Source organism: Arvicola amphibius, chromosome 2 (assembly GCF_903992535.2).
Source record: "Arvicola amphibius chromosome 2, mArvAmp1.2, whole genome shotgun sequence".
NCBI classification, from domain to species: domain Eukaryota; kingdom Metazoa; phylum Chordata; class Mammalia; order Rodentia; family Cricetidae; genus Arvicola; species Arvicola amphibius.
This window is the reverse complement of record NC_052048.2, coordinates 87,136,279-87,150,774: the sequence shown is the minus strand read 5'-3', so window position 1 is coordinate 87,150,774 and position 14,496 is coordinate 87,136,279. Positions and strand designations below refer to the sequence as shown.

The following is a 14,496-nucleotide window of genomic DNA, read 5'->3' as shown; positions in this document are numbered from 1 at the left end:
AAAGAAAAAAGCATTTTGCTTTTCACTTTGTTTTTTGTTTCGTTTTTCAAAGCAGGGTTTCTCTGTGTAGCCCTGGCTATTCTGAAACTTACTCTGTAGACCAGGCTGGCCTCAAACTCACAGAGATCTATATCCCAAGTGCTGGGACTAAAGGCATGTACCACCACTAGGGTACAAAAAAGAAAAAGGAAAAAAAAAGAAGAAGAAAAAGGCTTTTCTATTGCTGTTTTTTTTGCTTTGGGGGGAGGTCTTCTCAAACTCACACGATCCTCCCTCAACCTTCTCAGTGCTAGGACTAAAGGCATGAGCTATCATGCCCAATTAGAGAGCAACTTTAAGCAAAATCTTATCTTGTCTCCAGATAAATTAAAACAATATGAAAAATATCAACATATTCATAATTCAAAAGCACCAGAGGTTTATGATCTGACAGCAGCACACACCCAAGAGTATTTAAAACACTAATACAAATTACAACTTGTCACTATACATATAACATCCTTCAAAGAGCCATCTAGACTGAAAGGTACTTAAGAGAAGAGTTAAGTATGTGCTAAGCATGTGTAAAATCCTGGGTTCAATTCTCACCACCACAAAGAAAAAGAAATCTGATATTTTGTTCTTGGTTTTTGCTTTGCTTTGGGGACAGGGTGTCATCCAGGCTGGCCTCAAATTCTTAAGGATCTTGTAGATTCCACCACCTGATTGCTGGCAGCACGAATGTGCATACCATGCCCAAGCTCCCCACCCCAACCTTGGTTTTCTAAGACAGGTTCTCATTGTGTAGCAGCCCCAAAAGCTTATGAACTCACTCTGCACCATAGGCTGGCCTCATACTCTTGCCAGTCCTTCTGCCTCAGTCTCTCAAGTACCCAAATTTATAGGTATATATTACCACTGCCAGCTCTAGCTTACACCTCAAGTTAACACATACTACATACAGTTCCCATACCAAATTTGTACACCCATATAACATTTTATCCAAAAAATCATTAAATCTTTCCTCCCAGGTAAGGCATTTTGCACAAAATTCACCCCAAGAGAGAAAACATTAAATTGCAAAATATTCCTATTGCAAACCAAACACCTAGTATCAATAGGTAAACTCAAATTGACTGCACATAAATGAAACTTTACTGTGTATTTCCTAAACAAAATGTCCAACAACTCAGTCATTTAGCACTTTAAGGTGGCCCCTTAAACAGTATAACTTTCCATTCCATTGCAGATAACAGTTGGGCTTCAATAGTCCTCATAACAAGTGATAAAATCCTACCACCAACCCAGCTGGTTGCCAGAAATCATGGATATTATTTATCTATAATGAAGTTTTTAAGAACATCCAGTAAAGGCTCTTAGGACCTACCAAAAGATGTGGTAGAATACAAAAAACAAAACCCTCAGTTGACATTCTTCGAAAGATATAAAAATGATAGTATTGAAAATTTGCTAAATAGTACAACTGATTAGGAAAATACAAATTAGTCCCGGTGGTGGTAAGACCTTAATCTCAGTACTTGGGAAGCAGAGGCAGGAGGATCTCATAAGCTTGAGGCCAGACTGGTTACAGAACCAAAAGAGCTGTTACACAGAGAAACCTTGTCTCGAAAAAAACCAAAGGGGAAAAAAAAGGTAAAGAAGGATGGAAGGAAGGAAAAAACAAATCTGCCCAGAGGTGGTGGTGCAAGTCTTTAATCCCAGCACTTGAGGCAGAGGTGGACAGATCTCTGAGTTCAAGGTCAGTCTGGTCTACAGGACAGCCAAGGCTACACAAAGAAACTGTCTCAAGGGGAAAAAAAGAAAAGAAAAATACAAATAAAAAAAATCTAAGGAAAGGTTCAGTAGGTTTAAAATACCTGCTACCAAATTTAACAATCTGCGCTTGATCCCTGAGACTCATAAGGCAGAAATTAAAAAAACAATTCTCGAAAATTATCCTCTGGCCTCCAGCTATGTGCCATAATATATATACTTCTACAATCAATACATAAGTGTAATTTTAATTTAATGAGATATCATTCCACATAGAATAGCCATTACAAAAAAAATTACAAGGTTCTTTTGGGGGATTTTTTCGAGACAGGAATTTACTACAGAGTTCTACCTGCCCTGAAGCAGTTTACCGGTACAACAGGTAAACCAGTCTGGCCTTGAACTCAGAGACAGCCTCCATTTGCCACTGCCTCTGGAGCCTAAAGGCGTGTTCCACTATACCCCAGCTAAAAAATTATTCTTAAGACATCTACCAAATAGCAGGGTATGGTAGTGCACACCTTCGATCCCAGCACTCAGGAGGCAGAGGCAGTTGGATATCTGAGTTTGAGGTCAGCCTGGTCTACATAGCAAGTTCCAGGTAAACCAGGGCTACACAGAGAAGCCCTGTCTCGAAAAACCAAAAAAAAAATCCTTCAAGTGATGGTGAGGATGAGGATGTGAGCAAGGGAAGCCCACCTAACCGATGGGAAGGGAAGATGGCATAACAACCCTGGAGAACAGTGGAGGATCCTCAAAACAATAGAAATGGAACCACCACATCATTCAGCAATCTCACTTTTGGATATTTACTCAAAGAAACTAAAATCAAGTTCTCAAAGATGTGTGCCAGGTGTGGTAGCCCAGGCCTTTAATCCCAGCACTCGGGAAACAGAGGCAGGCAGATCTCTGAGTTCAAGGCCAGAGTAAGTTGCAGGACAGCCAGGGCTACACAGAGAAATCACGTCTCCAAAAAAATAAAAAATAACAACAACATATTTTAAAGAGGTAACTTCATTCCTATGTCTACTGTAGCATTATGCACAACAATTAGAATATAAAAACAATATTAATTGCCATATGCCAGGTAAATAAATAAAGAAAATATGGTCTATGTGTATGTATGTGTGTGTGTGTGTGTGTGTGTGTGTGTGTATATAGTGTGTATATATTATATATATATATATATATATAGTATATACACTGGAATATTTTTCAACCTTTAAGAAGGTTGAAACTTACAGCACAGACAAACCTGGAGCACATTATGCTAAGTGAACTAAGCCAGAAATGAAACAATCTCATTTGTGCGTACAACAGAAGACAGGCAAACTCAAATATGCAGAATGAATAAGGGTGATTGCCAAGAGCTAAAGGAATAAAGAACAGGGAAGCAGTGGTCAAAGCCAACAAAGTTTCATTTCTGCCAGATAAATAATTCTAGAAAGCTACTATATAGCCTATTGACTACAGCTAAAAATATTGTATCACACCTAAAAAGAAATAAACTGTATCATACTGACAAAAAAAATATACTGCATCAAAGAGAAAAGGAAATAATGTTATGTTGGAAAATAATATATAACCCAGGCTGTGGCGGTGCACTCCTTTAATTCCAGCACTCGGGAAGAAGAGGCAGGTGGATCTCTGAGTTTGAAGCTAGCCTGATCTACAGAGCTAGTTCCAGGACAGTCAGAGCTGTAACACAGAGAAACCCTGTCTCCAAAAAGAAAGAGAGAGAAACAGAGAGAGAGAGAGAGAGAGAGAGAGAGAGAGAGAGAGAGAGAGAGAGAGAGAGAACAGAAAACATAAAAATGGACATATTAAAGAGAGCAGAAAAACTACAGAAGTAATTGCTGTGCTGGTGGTTTTCATGGTGGTGGCCGTTTTACAGGCTTATTCTTATCCCCAAACTCCTCAGGCTCTGGATTGATGGCACATGAATGCAATCCCAGCACTCGGGAAGCAGAGGCAGTAGAAGCAATCACAAGGTCCAGGACAGCTTGGTCTACCTAGCAAATTCTAGGACAGCCAAAAACATACAGCAAAACCCTGCCTAAAATAAAACAAACAAAAAAATTAAATTAATAAATAAAAGTAAAGGACTGGAGAGATGCTTCAGTGGTTAAGAGCACTGATTGCTCTTTCAGAGGACCCGGGTTCAATTCCCGCATAACAGCTCACAGCTGTCTATAATTCCAGTTCCAGGGAATCTGACACCGTCACACCATTGCACATAAATTTTTTAAAAAAAACACTAAAAGTAGAAAAGATTTTTTTTATCATTCCAATAAATGCAGAATGCTTCCTAGTTGATCTGCTTCACTACACGGATACCACATTAGACTAAGACAAAACTCTAGGAATAACTCTTGGTGCTATGATTTTCTAAATCAAATAAACAAATAAGAAAGTGAATGAAAATAATTTAAAATTATGAGAAGGGGAGAGAGATTAACATAAAATGTGAAAAACAGCACAAAAGTAGAAAAAAGGAACTCCTTGATCTCTATGGTACAAAGAGCAATACACTTCTTAATATAAAAAGGGGGGTCTTCTAAAGCAACAAAGTAGTTGTGTTTAATTGGAAGGCAGAAACAGGTGGATCTCTGTGAGTTCGAGGCCAGCCTGGTCTACAGAGCTAGTCCCAGAACAGGCTCCAAAGCTACAAAGAAACCTGTCTCAAAACACCCGCCCCCCAAAAAACAATAAGGTAGTAAGCAATTCCCATCAAATTAGGCTTTGCAGACAGGAAGAAATATCTATTAAAGACACCACTAATACAGAGGGTATGCTTAAGTATACTAGAAAGGGTGAACTAGGAGAGCTACATTCCTATAACAGAACCAAATTAAAGAAGAGCTAACCACATTCAAATCAATTTACTTCAGGAATACCTAAGAAAGAAATACACAACATATTTCATATATGTAACATTTCATAAACTTAATAAATTCAGACCTGTATCTTTTTCTCTTCTATGGGTCCTATAGCTCACAGTATGAGAATATCTCTAAAAATTCCTCTGAGAGAGCAATTAGATTCATCAACTGCTACAGCTATAACATAAATCCCTTTAAGAGTAAAAGGCAAATATTTCAAAGTAGAGACAACTGTTTATAGTCTTTTAAAACACTTTTAAAAAGAGTTCTCAAAATAATGTTTCATTAGTATCCTTCTAGAAAAACAATCTTTCATTCTAGCCATTTAAAAGCTACCAAGTGTTCATTTCAACATTAGACTATTGATTCTTTGCCTTTTAACATCTCTATAACAGCTGCCTGACATATTACCTCACCTTACTCCTTAGGGGGTAAGGACAGCATAAGATCTCTGAATTCAAAAATGGGACCACAAACTGATGAGTGGGAGATGAGCTAATTGCCTCAGATGAGTTTGACACTCCTCTAATAGACTAGGCATTCATAATATGATACAATTACATGCTTACACTCTAAATATTTTATTTGCACTTAAGTGTAGAGGACACACTGTTCCTTAAAATTATTTAAGATTGTGACAGGGTCAGAAAGTTAAGAAATGTGTATATACGTTAGGATAGTTTCTACAGGAAAAAAAATCCTTAAAACACTTAGCTCAACCAAAGAGATCTATACACTCCTAAAAGTCTACTAAATTAAGACAGCTCAAAAATACTTTTCAGATTTTTCACAGAAAAAGATTTCCAAAGACACAATGAATATATTTCGTAGCGTGGTAAAATATTTCTGTTGTTTATACTAAATTTCATTCTGAGTGGTGTCAAAACAGTATAAAACAGAGAAAACTTACATAAACAATCAAAACTTTGTAAATCCCTACAGAACCTTACATAGGCTAAGAAAAAAGGGTGTAAATTTAAAGGGATATTTTAAATAACACGGTTCGGCCAAAAGTCTCTCGGGAAGTTAATCGCTTTCTAGGCATTATCCATTTGGCTCACTGGATTCAAACCCAATCTCGTAGAAACACACACGTCTCGCTAACTTAAAGTGACACCTGTGCCAGCTTCGTGTTCTGCACTGTGGGTGAGGGAAGTTCATTCAGGGTCTCAGATCTCGTCTTTTCACAGAACTAAGTCATCCCCTGCTTCTCCGAGTGCCACTTCTGCAACTGTATGGGCGACAACAGTGCTAGGTTGGCTTTTGTAACCCATTTCCTCAACAGACACGTAGAAAGCATGTCACTTCGGAATGATGGTGCCCACTCGACACCTTTCTTTCTACACACTCCTTTTGTGACTTAAAAGTACTCTGCTCTCTAGCAGGACCTCGGTTCACCCGACAGCTTACAGCGCCGCGTCTTATCTGCCTTGCCTAGGGAGGCGTTAAGCGTCGGTTTTGTTTTAAAGTTGGTGTCAGAGCAGCTACAAACTTTTTTCAGCATCCCTGCCTGCCTGCCAACTGGAGCTCTGTTCACTTCCTTACCAACTTGAACCACCCCCAAACTAAGTAAGCTCAGTTAGACAGCGGCAAGAGCTGACACACTTTCAAGAAGGGTTTGACACCGCGGAAAACTTTCACTTCTCTCTTCTCCCCTTCCAAGCCAGGGACAGCAGCCCTGGGTTCTCGCTTCCTCTAGAATTCCCCTCCGAAGCCGCGCAAGGACACGGAAGGCAGACCGTTCTAATGTCCCCGAACAGGACCCCAAGAGCCCTCTTCCGCGGACTCGAGTGCTGTTCTTTAACACAAAAGAACCGGGCCGGCACAGCAGAGGTGCTGGAGTCACGGCCCTACGGCGACTGCCACCCTCCACCGCACCCGCAGACGGTCTCCGGCCAGACAAAGCCCGGGCGGCCGGGCAGGCGCACGCAAGTCTCGGTCGCGGGCCGGCGCTCTTACCCGGGCCTCGTCCAGGGCGCCGCCGCTTCCCCCGGCCTTGGCTGCCGGGCAGCTGGCCGCGCGCGTCTTGGAGGAGCGGGTCCGAGAGGAGATGAAATGGCTGCTGCCGCCGGTCGCCCCCGGCTCCGCTCCGGCCCCAGGCCCAGGCCCGGGCCCAGGAGACTTGGACCCGAGAAGGCGCAGAGAGCTCTTCCGGGTGTTCACCATGGTCCAGCCAGAGGACCGGGTCCACGCCGCGCCCGCCGCTCCCGGGAGAGGCGAGGAAGGCCGGCGCGCCGGCGGGCAGTCAGAGCCAGCGGAGCCTTGCCGGGCCGGCTCGCGTTGCCTCTCTGGGACGCAGGCCACGACAAGCAAGAGCGGGGCAGGAGCCAGCGGCAGCGCGAGGAGGCGGGGAGCGGGAGGCGGAAGCGAGGCTGCAGGCCGGCCGCACAGACCCTGCTCCTGCTCAGCCGTCCTCAGCGGGAGCCGAGCGGAGCCGCCATGTCTGCCCCTTTCTCTCTCGTTCTCTCCCTCTCTCTCCCTCCCTTTCTCTCTCCCTCTCTCTCTCGCTCGCTTGCTCTCTCTCTCGAGCTCCGTGCGTCAGGGCTCTGGCGCCGCAGGGCCGACAAGGCCGCTTCCGGCCGCGGCCGCTGCGGGGCGCTGCAAGAACGCGCAGCCCTTCCCTCTCCTCAGCCTCCGTAGGCCCCGCCCATCCGTGACGTCAGCGCCCGGCGGGGGAGCGAGGGAGGCGCTCTGGGCGGTGAACTCGGAGGGGCTAGGTTTCACTGGCCTGTCTAGACTGGGGGATGGGCAGCGCCGACTAGGGCGCGGGACCGGTTCCCTTGTGGAACGTAGCCCGGACCCTTCAACGCCCGGCCAGGACCAAGGCCCCTAGACATCCGCGACTCCTGCGGTGGCCTGGATGACGCAAGGAACGGCCGACCGAGATGCGGGATGGAAGGGGACTGGGGAGGAGGGCGCGGTATGGGGGAGTTCCAATTGCCTAAGACCCTTAATGAACTTGGGCTGCACTTAACATGACTGTACAAATGATAATGGCAGAGGAAGAAGGACCCCTCCTCGGTAGTCCCCGCAAGGTAAACTGAGAAAGGAAAAAGAAAAAACAACCTAGGAGCCTTGCATCTTTTTTCACTCACCGTGCAGACCAGTCTGGCCTTGAACTCTTAAAGACCCAGGGATTAAAGGGGTTAAATACGAGGACTAAACTCAGAAGGAGCTCCTCACCTTTAAGCATAGAGAAGCAGTGTTGTTTCCTCTGACCTTAGCCAGATCTACCTGAGTGATTTTAGCAGCCTCCTACTGTGCATCCATAAGCAAAATTAAGACATTTCCAAAGGGAGGGGAAAAATAAAGCACACATAATATGAACAGATCTGCTATTATGGAGGGAATAATAAATGCTCATTTCAAAACATAATAGTTTATCAGAGATAGAGAGCCTACTCTATTTGGGCAGAAATTTCCCTTATTATTACATTGAAAAATTGAAGAGTGAAGAAATTCCTGTTTTTTTTTTAAAAAAAAAAAAAAACAAAGCTAAGTAGCTTCATAGCAACAACATTTTGTCCATGTAAGTCCCCAGCAAGAAAAATTAAATAATGAGCTTCAGTCGGCCTCATAATGTCTGTGTACAGAGTAGTTTGAATTCCAGAAAAACAGAAACACTTGAGAGGCAGAGATGAGATCTACTTGAGTTCAAAGCCTGATCTACAGAGTGAGTTCCAGGACAGCCAAAGTTACATAGTAAAACCCTGTTTCGAAAAAACAAACACAGTTCTGGACCTCAGGAGAGCTCACTGACAAAAGGACCAGAAGCCATTGAGCTGCAATGCAAATGTGGTGGGAGGCAAGGCTGCCTACTCCAGGATTTAAGGAGGCTTCCAGAGATGCACCTTGAGCTACAAAATGAGGGAAAGACATGGGCAAAGAAAAGCTTGGAGAACATAGGACACAGTTGTCTGTACTAGAGAAAAAAATAACAAGTCAGTAAAACACTTTTTAAACTTTATTTAAAACTATATACAAATAAGGCTTGGGCATATAGTGTAGTGGCAGAGCACTAGACTTCAGTATATAATACACACACACACACACACACACAGGTCAAACTAGCACAATATAAAAAATACAATTACAAGAGTTGACAAGTTACTAAGTTTGGTTACTTTGGGAAGATGGCTCAGCAGTTAAGAGCACTGGCTGTTCTTCCAGAAGACCCAGACTCAAATCCCAACACCCACATGGCAACTCACAACTGTCTATAACTCCAATTCCAGGGGATCTAATACCTTCACAACAATGCACATAAAATAAAGTTAAATAATATATAAAGTTAAGCCCTAGAGGGCACAAAGACAAACTTCTAAAGATCACTTTTGTTTTCAATGTATTTGTCCCATCTCAGTGAACTCAGAACCAGAACCTGTCTATTTTGAGAGATGAAAAAGAAGTAAGTATCGTGGCACAGGTCTATAATCCCAGCACTTCAGGAAGCTGAGCCAAGACAATTTCAATTTTAAGGCTATCTTGGACTATAGCAAGGTGAAGGTCAGCCTGGGCTACCTATTAAAAAAAAACAAACAAGTATTCTAGGTAAGTGTTCCACCACAAACCTTCACTACTAGCCATGTATTTTATTGCCCAGACAGGATCTTGCTAAATTGCCCAGGCTAGCCTATGTACAAATTTGTAATCTTACTATTTCAGTCTCCTTGGCAACTGGGATTACAGGCATGTGCTGCCATGGTAGCTATAAAAAAAAATACCCTTTTAACAAATGGTGTTAAGACAATTGGATATACTTTTATGAATAAAAAAACCCTACTATTATCTCATGTGTAAAGATTAACTTTAAATTGATTAGAGACATACATAAAGCTCTTAATTTTATTTTTTTATTATTTATTTATTGGTATTTCAAGACAGGGTTTCTCTTTGTAGCTTTGGAGCCTGTCCTGGAACTCGCGCTGTAGACCAGGCTGGCCTCGAACTCACAGCAGTCTGCTTGCCTCTGCCTCCCGAGTGCTGGGATTAAAAGTGTGCACCACCACCACCTGGTGAGCTGTTAAATTTTTTTAACTCAAAAATTGTATAAACAGGGGGCTGGAGAGATGGCTCAGTGGTTAAGAGCACTGGCTGCTCTTCCAGAGGTCCTGAGTTCAATTCCCAGCAACCACATGGTGGCTCACAACCATGTGAGCCATGTAATGAGATCTGTCGCCTTCTTCTGGTGTGCAGGCATACATGGAGGCAGAATGTTGTATACATAATAAATAAATAAATCTTTTAAAAAATTGTATAAATATAGGATAAGAAGACTTTTCTTAACTGGGTGGTGGTGACACATGCCTTTAATCCCAGCACTCGGAAGGCAGAAGCAGGTGCTGTGAGTACGAGGCCAGTCTGGTCTAGACCACTAGTTCCAGGACAGGCTCTAAAGCTGTACAGAGAAACCCTGTCTTGAAAAATAAAAAAAATACAAAACAACACCAACAGAAAACGCATTTCTTATAAAGGACACAAAAAAATATAAACTAAAAAAGAAAAGATGAGAAATTATCTAAATAAGAAAAAAATCATTTGCTCACTGAAAGATACCTTTTTTTTTAAAAGCTAGAAAATGAATCCCAAGACCTTAAAAATGTTTGGCGGTGCCCAGGACTCAACAAGCAGAGGCAGGTGAACCTCAGTGAGTTTCCCATCACTCTAGTCTACATAGTACTTGTCAGGCCAGCCAGGACTGCGCAGTGTGAGTCACATGGCAGGCAGGGGTGCTAGGCAAAGGCTTCACCGCTTAGCAACATCCCTAACCCAAAGGCTTTTTAAAAAAAATGCTTATTCATTTTATTTTATATGTAGGTGTGTACACATGCAACACATACATGCAGTAACAGCAGAAGTCAGAAGGCACCAGATACCCTGAAAGTGAAGTAATAGGCAGTTGTGAGCCACCCCACATGGATACTAGGAACCAAACCTGGGCCCTCTTCAAGAGCAGTAAGTGAGTGCTCTTAACTTAGACCACCTCTTCAGCACTCCTGATGATTTTCCTCAAAAGTTTCTTTTAGGATTGAGTAGATAAAGCCCAGCGGTTAAGAGCACTTGCTGAGTTTACACAGGACCTGGGTTTGGTTCTCAGCACCCACATTCTGGTAGCTCATAACAACCTGCATTGTGTATCCTGTGTATATATACAGTGCCAGGGAATCAGCCACCCTATTCTAGCCAAGTTTTGCTTCCTCAGGTACCCTCAAGTATGTTTTAAGAAAATAAGTCTTTAAATAAAGGAAAACTAGGAGGCTAGAGAGATGGCTCAGTGGTTAAGAGCATTGCCTGCTCTTCCAAAGGTCCTGAGTTCAATCCCCGGCAACCACATGGTGGCTCACAACCATCTGTAATGAGGTCTGGTGCCCTCTTCTGGCCTGCAGACATAAACACAGACAGAATATTGCATACATAATAAATAAATAAATATTTAAAAAAAATAAAGGTGGGAAAAATCAACATTAAAAAAACAGGAAGTGACTTTTGTGCATGGTGGCACCTGTAATCTCAGCATTTCAAGATTGAGGGAAAGGATTTTGTTAGAAACTAGCCTGGACTCAATAAGCAGTTTGGGGCAGTCTGAGTGACATAGACCCTGTAAACCCCCACCCAAAATACATTGTATATAAAGCCTTAACAGAAAGAATAATGTAATAGTATTTTTTGATGGCCTTAGTGTATAGCCCATTCTGTCCTCAAACTCATAATCCTCAAGCCTCAGATTCCAAAGTACTAGGATTACAGGTGTGTGCTAGTATGTACACTGTGTGTGTTGATGGTTGATCTTCATTCTTGAGGGCCCTGATCTAACCAAAGGTTTGGTCTACTGGTGGGTCCCAATTTGAGTGGACGATTGTGAGGTAGTAGAACTGTGAGAGGTTGAGGGCTGGTTGGAAGAAGTGGGTTGCTGGGGTCATCATGTCTTTGAAGGACACGTCTGGGCCCCTTCCAGTTGTTCTCTGTGCTGCCTTTCACCAAGACATGAGAAGCTTCAGTCTGCCACACAGCCATGCTGTCTTGTTCTGCTCACCCTGCCCTGCAGCAATGGCTCAAGCTGACCCTGGTCTGAACCTTTAAGATCCTGAGCCAAAATGAATGATTCCTCTCCTAAGTGGATTTTCTTAGGTGTTTTCATGTAATGGAAAGGTAATCCACACAAATAAACAAAGGCAATTTCTTTAAAAAGGACATTTCTAGTGCAGGAAAAGCAAGATATTTATCAGGCTATAAGGAACTCTTCGGGAAGAGGTGATTCTGATTTAGTACTATGAGAGGCCATCCAAGAGACTCTTTTTAAACTTGATGCATGTGAAGAAACACTAAGTTATGAATCAATTTATGACATGAAATATGAGGTTTGTATACTGCCCAATGCATTTACTAGCCATATATAACTTAAAATTGCAAAGTTAAAAAGCCAGTTCTTCTAGATGGAGTGGCCTGTCCCTGTAGTTAAAACCACTAGGCCTGCCCAAGCAACACAAAAAGACCCTGACTCTTAAAAACATTCAAGGTTTGGGATACAATTCAGTGGGTAGAATGTTTGCTTAGCGTGCTGACAGTCCCAGGTTCCTTCTCTAGCCCCACAAAAGGGATGTACAGGCAAGAGTATCAGAAATTCAAGGTCATCCTTAGTGAGTTAGCAAGTTTGGCAGGGCAGCATGAGGTTTGTGAGATCCTGTCTCAAAAAGCAAAGACAATACTATGAACGACTATGAACAAAAAAAAAAAATCATATAACAGATGAACAAATTATTGAAATACTCAAACCTCCAAAGCTAATTCAAAAGAATATTAAAAATCTAAATAGACCTGATTAGTTATTTTTTGTTTGATTGATTAATTGATTTTTTGTTTTTCAAGAAAGGGTTTCTCTGTGCGGCCCTGGCTGTCCTGGAACTTGATGTGTACACCAGGCTCACCTCCAACTCAGAGACACTCCTGCCTTTGCCTCTGGAGTGATGGGATTATAAAGGCGTGTGCTGCTACCACCCAGCTTAAAACAAAATTCCTAAACAAAACAAAACACCAACAAAACAAATCCAGCAGTTTAACCAAAAAGGTTATTCACAATAACAAACTGAAATTCGCCCCAATACTATTCAACAAGAAATAAAATTTTCTGAAGTAATTGGTACTGGCAAAATTGTACTCCAGACTGAGAAATGGCTAAATGGGTGCAAAAACAAAAATTTTAACGAAAATAGAAAACCTGGACTTAAAATTTGTATTTTAAGGACAAAGCTGAAGGACTGGATTCAAAACCTATAGTCCACACGCATGTAATGGCATATGCCGGCAAACCTTTAGTCTTGGAAGGTGGAAACATTAAGAATAACGAATTCAAGATCATTCTTGACTACGAGGCAGGCCTGACCTTAGGAAAAACGTATCAGCGTTCCGAGACGAATCTGAGTGCTGGAAGCCCTGGATTTGATGGACAGCTCTCCAGAAACCCACAGTGCCCACAATCCAGCCACTCGGGACATAAGAGTAGGAAGACTAAATAAACACCAAGACCAGCTTTTGCTAAATGGAACCCTGTCTAAAACAGAAAGGAAAAAAAATTACAGAAATAGACCTATAGAGCTATGATCACTTGATTTTTGTTAAGACAGGGTCTCAATACGGAGACCAGGCTGACCAGCTTAGATTGTTCTGTCTCCTCCCCAATGCCAGGATTGCAAGCATAGGCCACCACACCTGGCTGGGAAATTGACTTTTGGCGTGGAAAAGAATCTTTTCAGTTGATTTTAGAACAAACCCTGTAGGATTAGGGACAAAAAGGGAAAATATCAGAGGAGCCTCATGGCAGGATCAAAGAAATGTCTGGGCAGGGAGATACATGCCTGTAATGCTAATATTTGAGAGGTTGAGACAGGGGTCTTGAGATGTCAGTATATAGACACAAACAGGCAAAACTCCTAAATATAAACACAGAAAAAAATAAAAGTACATCTCACACACACATATAGAGGCTGCATCTAAGTAGAGGCTTCTATAGAAATAAATGCATCAGACTAATATATATATGACATATATACATAAAACAATTATATAGATTATAATCCACATGATTATGTGGGCATGCATCTTTAAGCAAAAGTAACTCAACAGACAGGAAAGTAGGAGCACTGTTTTGAGAGCTAAACTCACCACAGAATCCCTGAGCAGCTGCAGCTCAGTAGGTCTTCAAAGAAATCCTAAACTGCTTTTACCTGGGTGGGGAATGGTTGGTAGGGGGAGGCCCAATCTCAAGCTGACTCCAGGCACTAACAGCTGTCAAACAAAAAGCAAAGCCCAGTTTAGGTAAATTTAGATTCTGTGTAGAAAGATTCTTGCAGTGGGTAGGGAAAGGATGACTCATTGCCTAGAGGAATACTGTTGCCAAAGGGCGAATGTGCAAATGTCAGATAAAAACCAAATCTCAGGTAGGTGGGAGTGTGGCTTAGTGGCCGAGACCTTGTCTAGAATGAAAAAAAAAAAAAAACTATGGTTCCATCTCAAACAATTCTAGATTTAGATTTAAGAGACTGTTGTAGCCTGGTGTAGTGGCACCAACTTTAATAACTTTAATCCTCGCACCAGGAGACTGAGGCAAGCAGTTTCAGACTCTAGTGAGTTCTAGGACACATAGTAAGAAGCTGTCTCCCCTGCCCCCCCACACAAAACAAAAAACAAACAAACAAACAAACCAGAACAGAGTCTATTCCGTAGAGGGAAATCTACGAGGTGTGACCGGTTCCTAGATTAGAGAGATTTTTTTTTCTGAGATGGGGGAGGGGCTTTTCTTGCATAGGGAAGAATGAATAAGGCCAGAAAGACCTAGTTGTTAGAAAGTGGGACCAACCAACTGTAG

General features: G+C 42.3%; 1 protein-coding gene across 3 annotated transcripts in view; it reads right to left on the bottom strand.

Annotated features, from left to right (window-relative positions):
- Atad2b (ATPase family AAA domain containing 2B) overlaps window positions 1-7,173 on the bottom strand; it is a 131,768-nt gene extending 124,595 nt beyond the window's left edge. For all 3 annotated transcript variants that reach the window (XM_038319166.1, XM_038319168.1, XM_038319167.1), the window contains exon 1: window positions 6,594-7,173. In XM_038319166.1, coding sequence (XP_038175094.1) covers window positions 6,594-6,800 — 207 coding nt within the window. In that variant the 5' untranslated portion in view covers window positions 6,801-7,173. The remainder of the gene's footprint in view (window positions 1-6,593) is intronic.
- Between the last annotated feature and the right edge of the window lie 7,323 nt (window positions 7,174-14,496).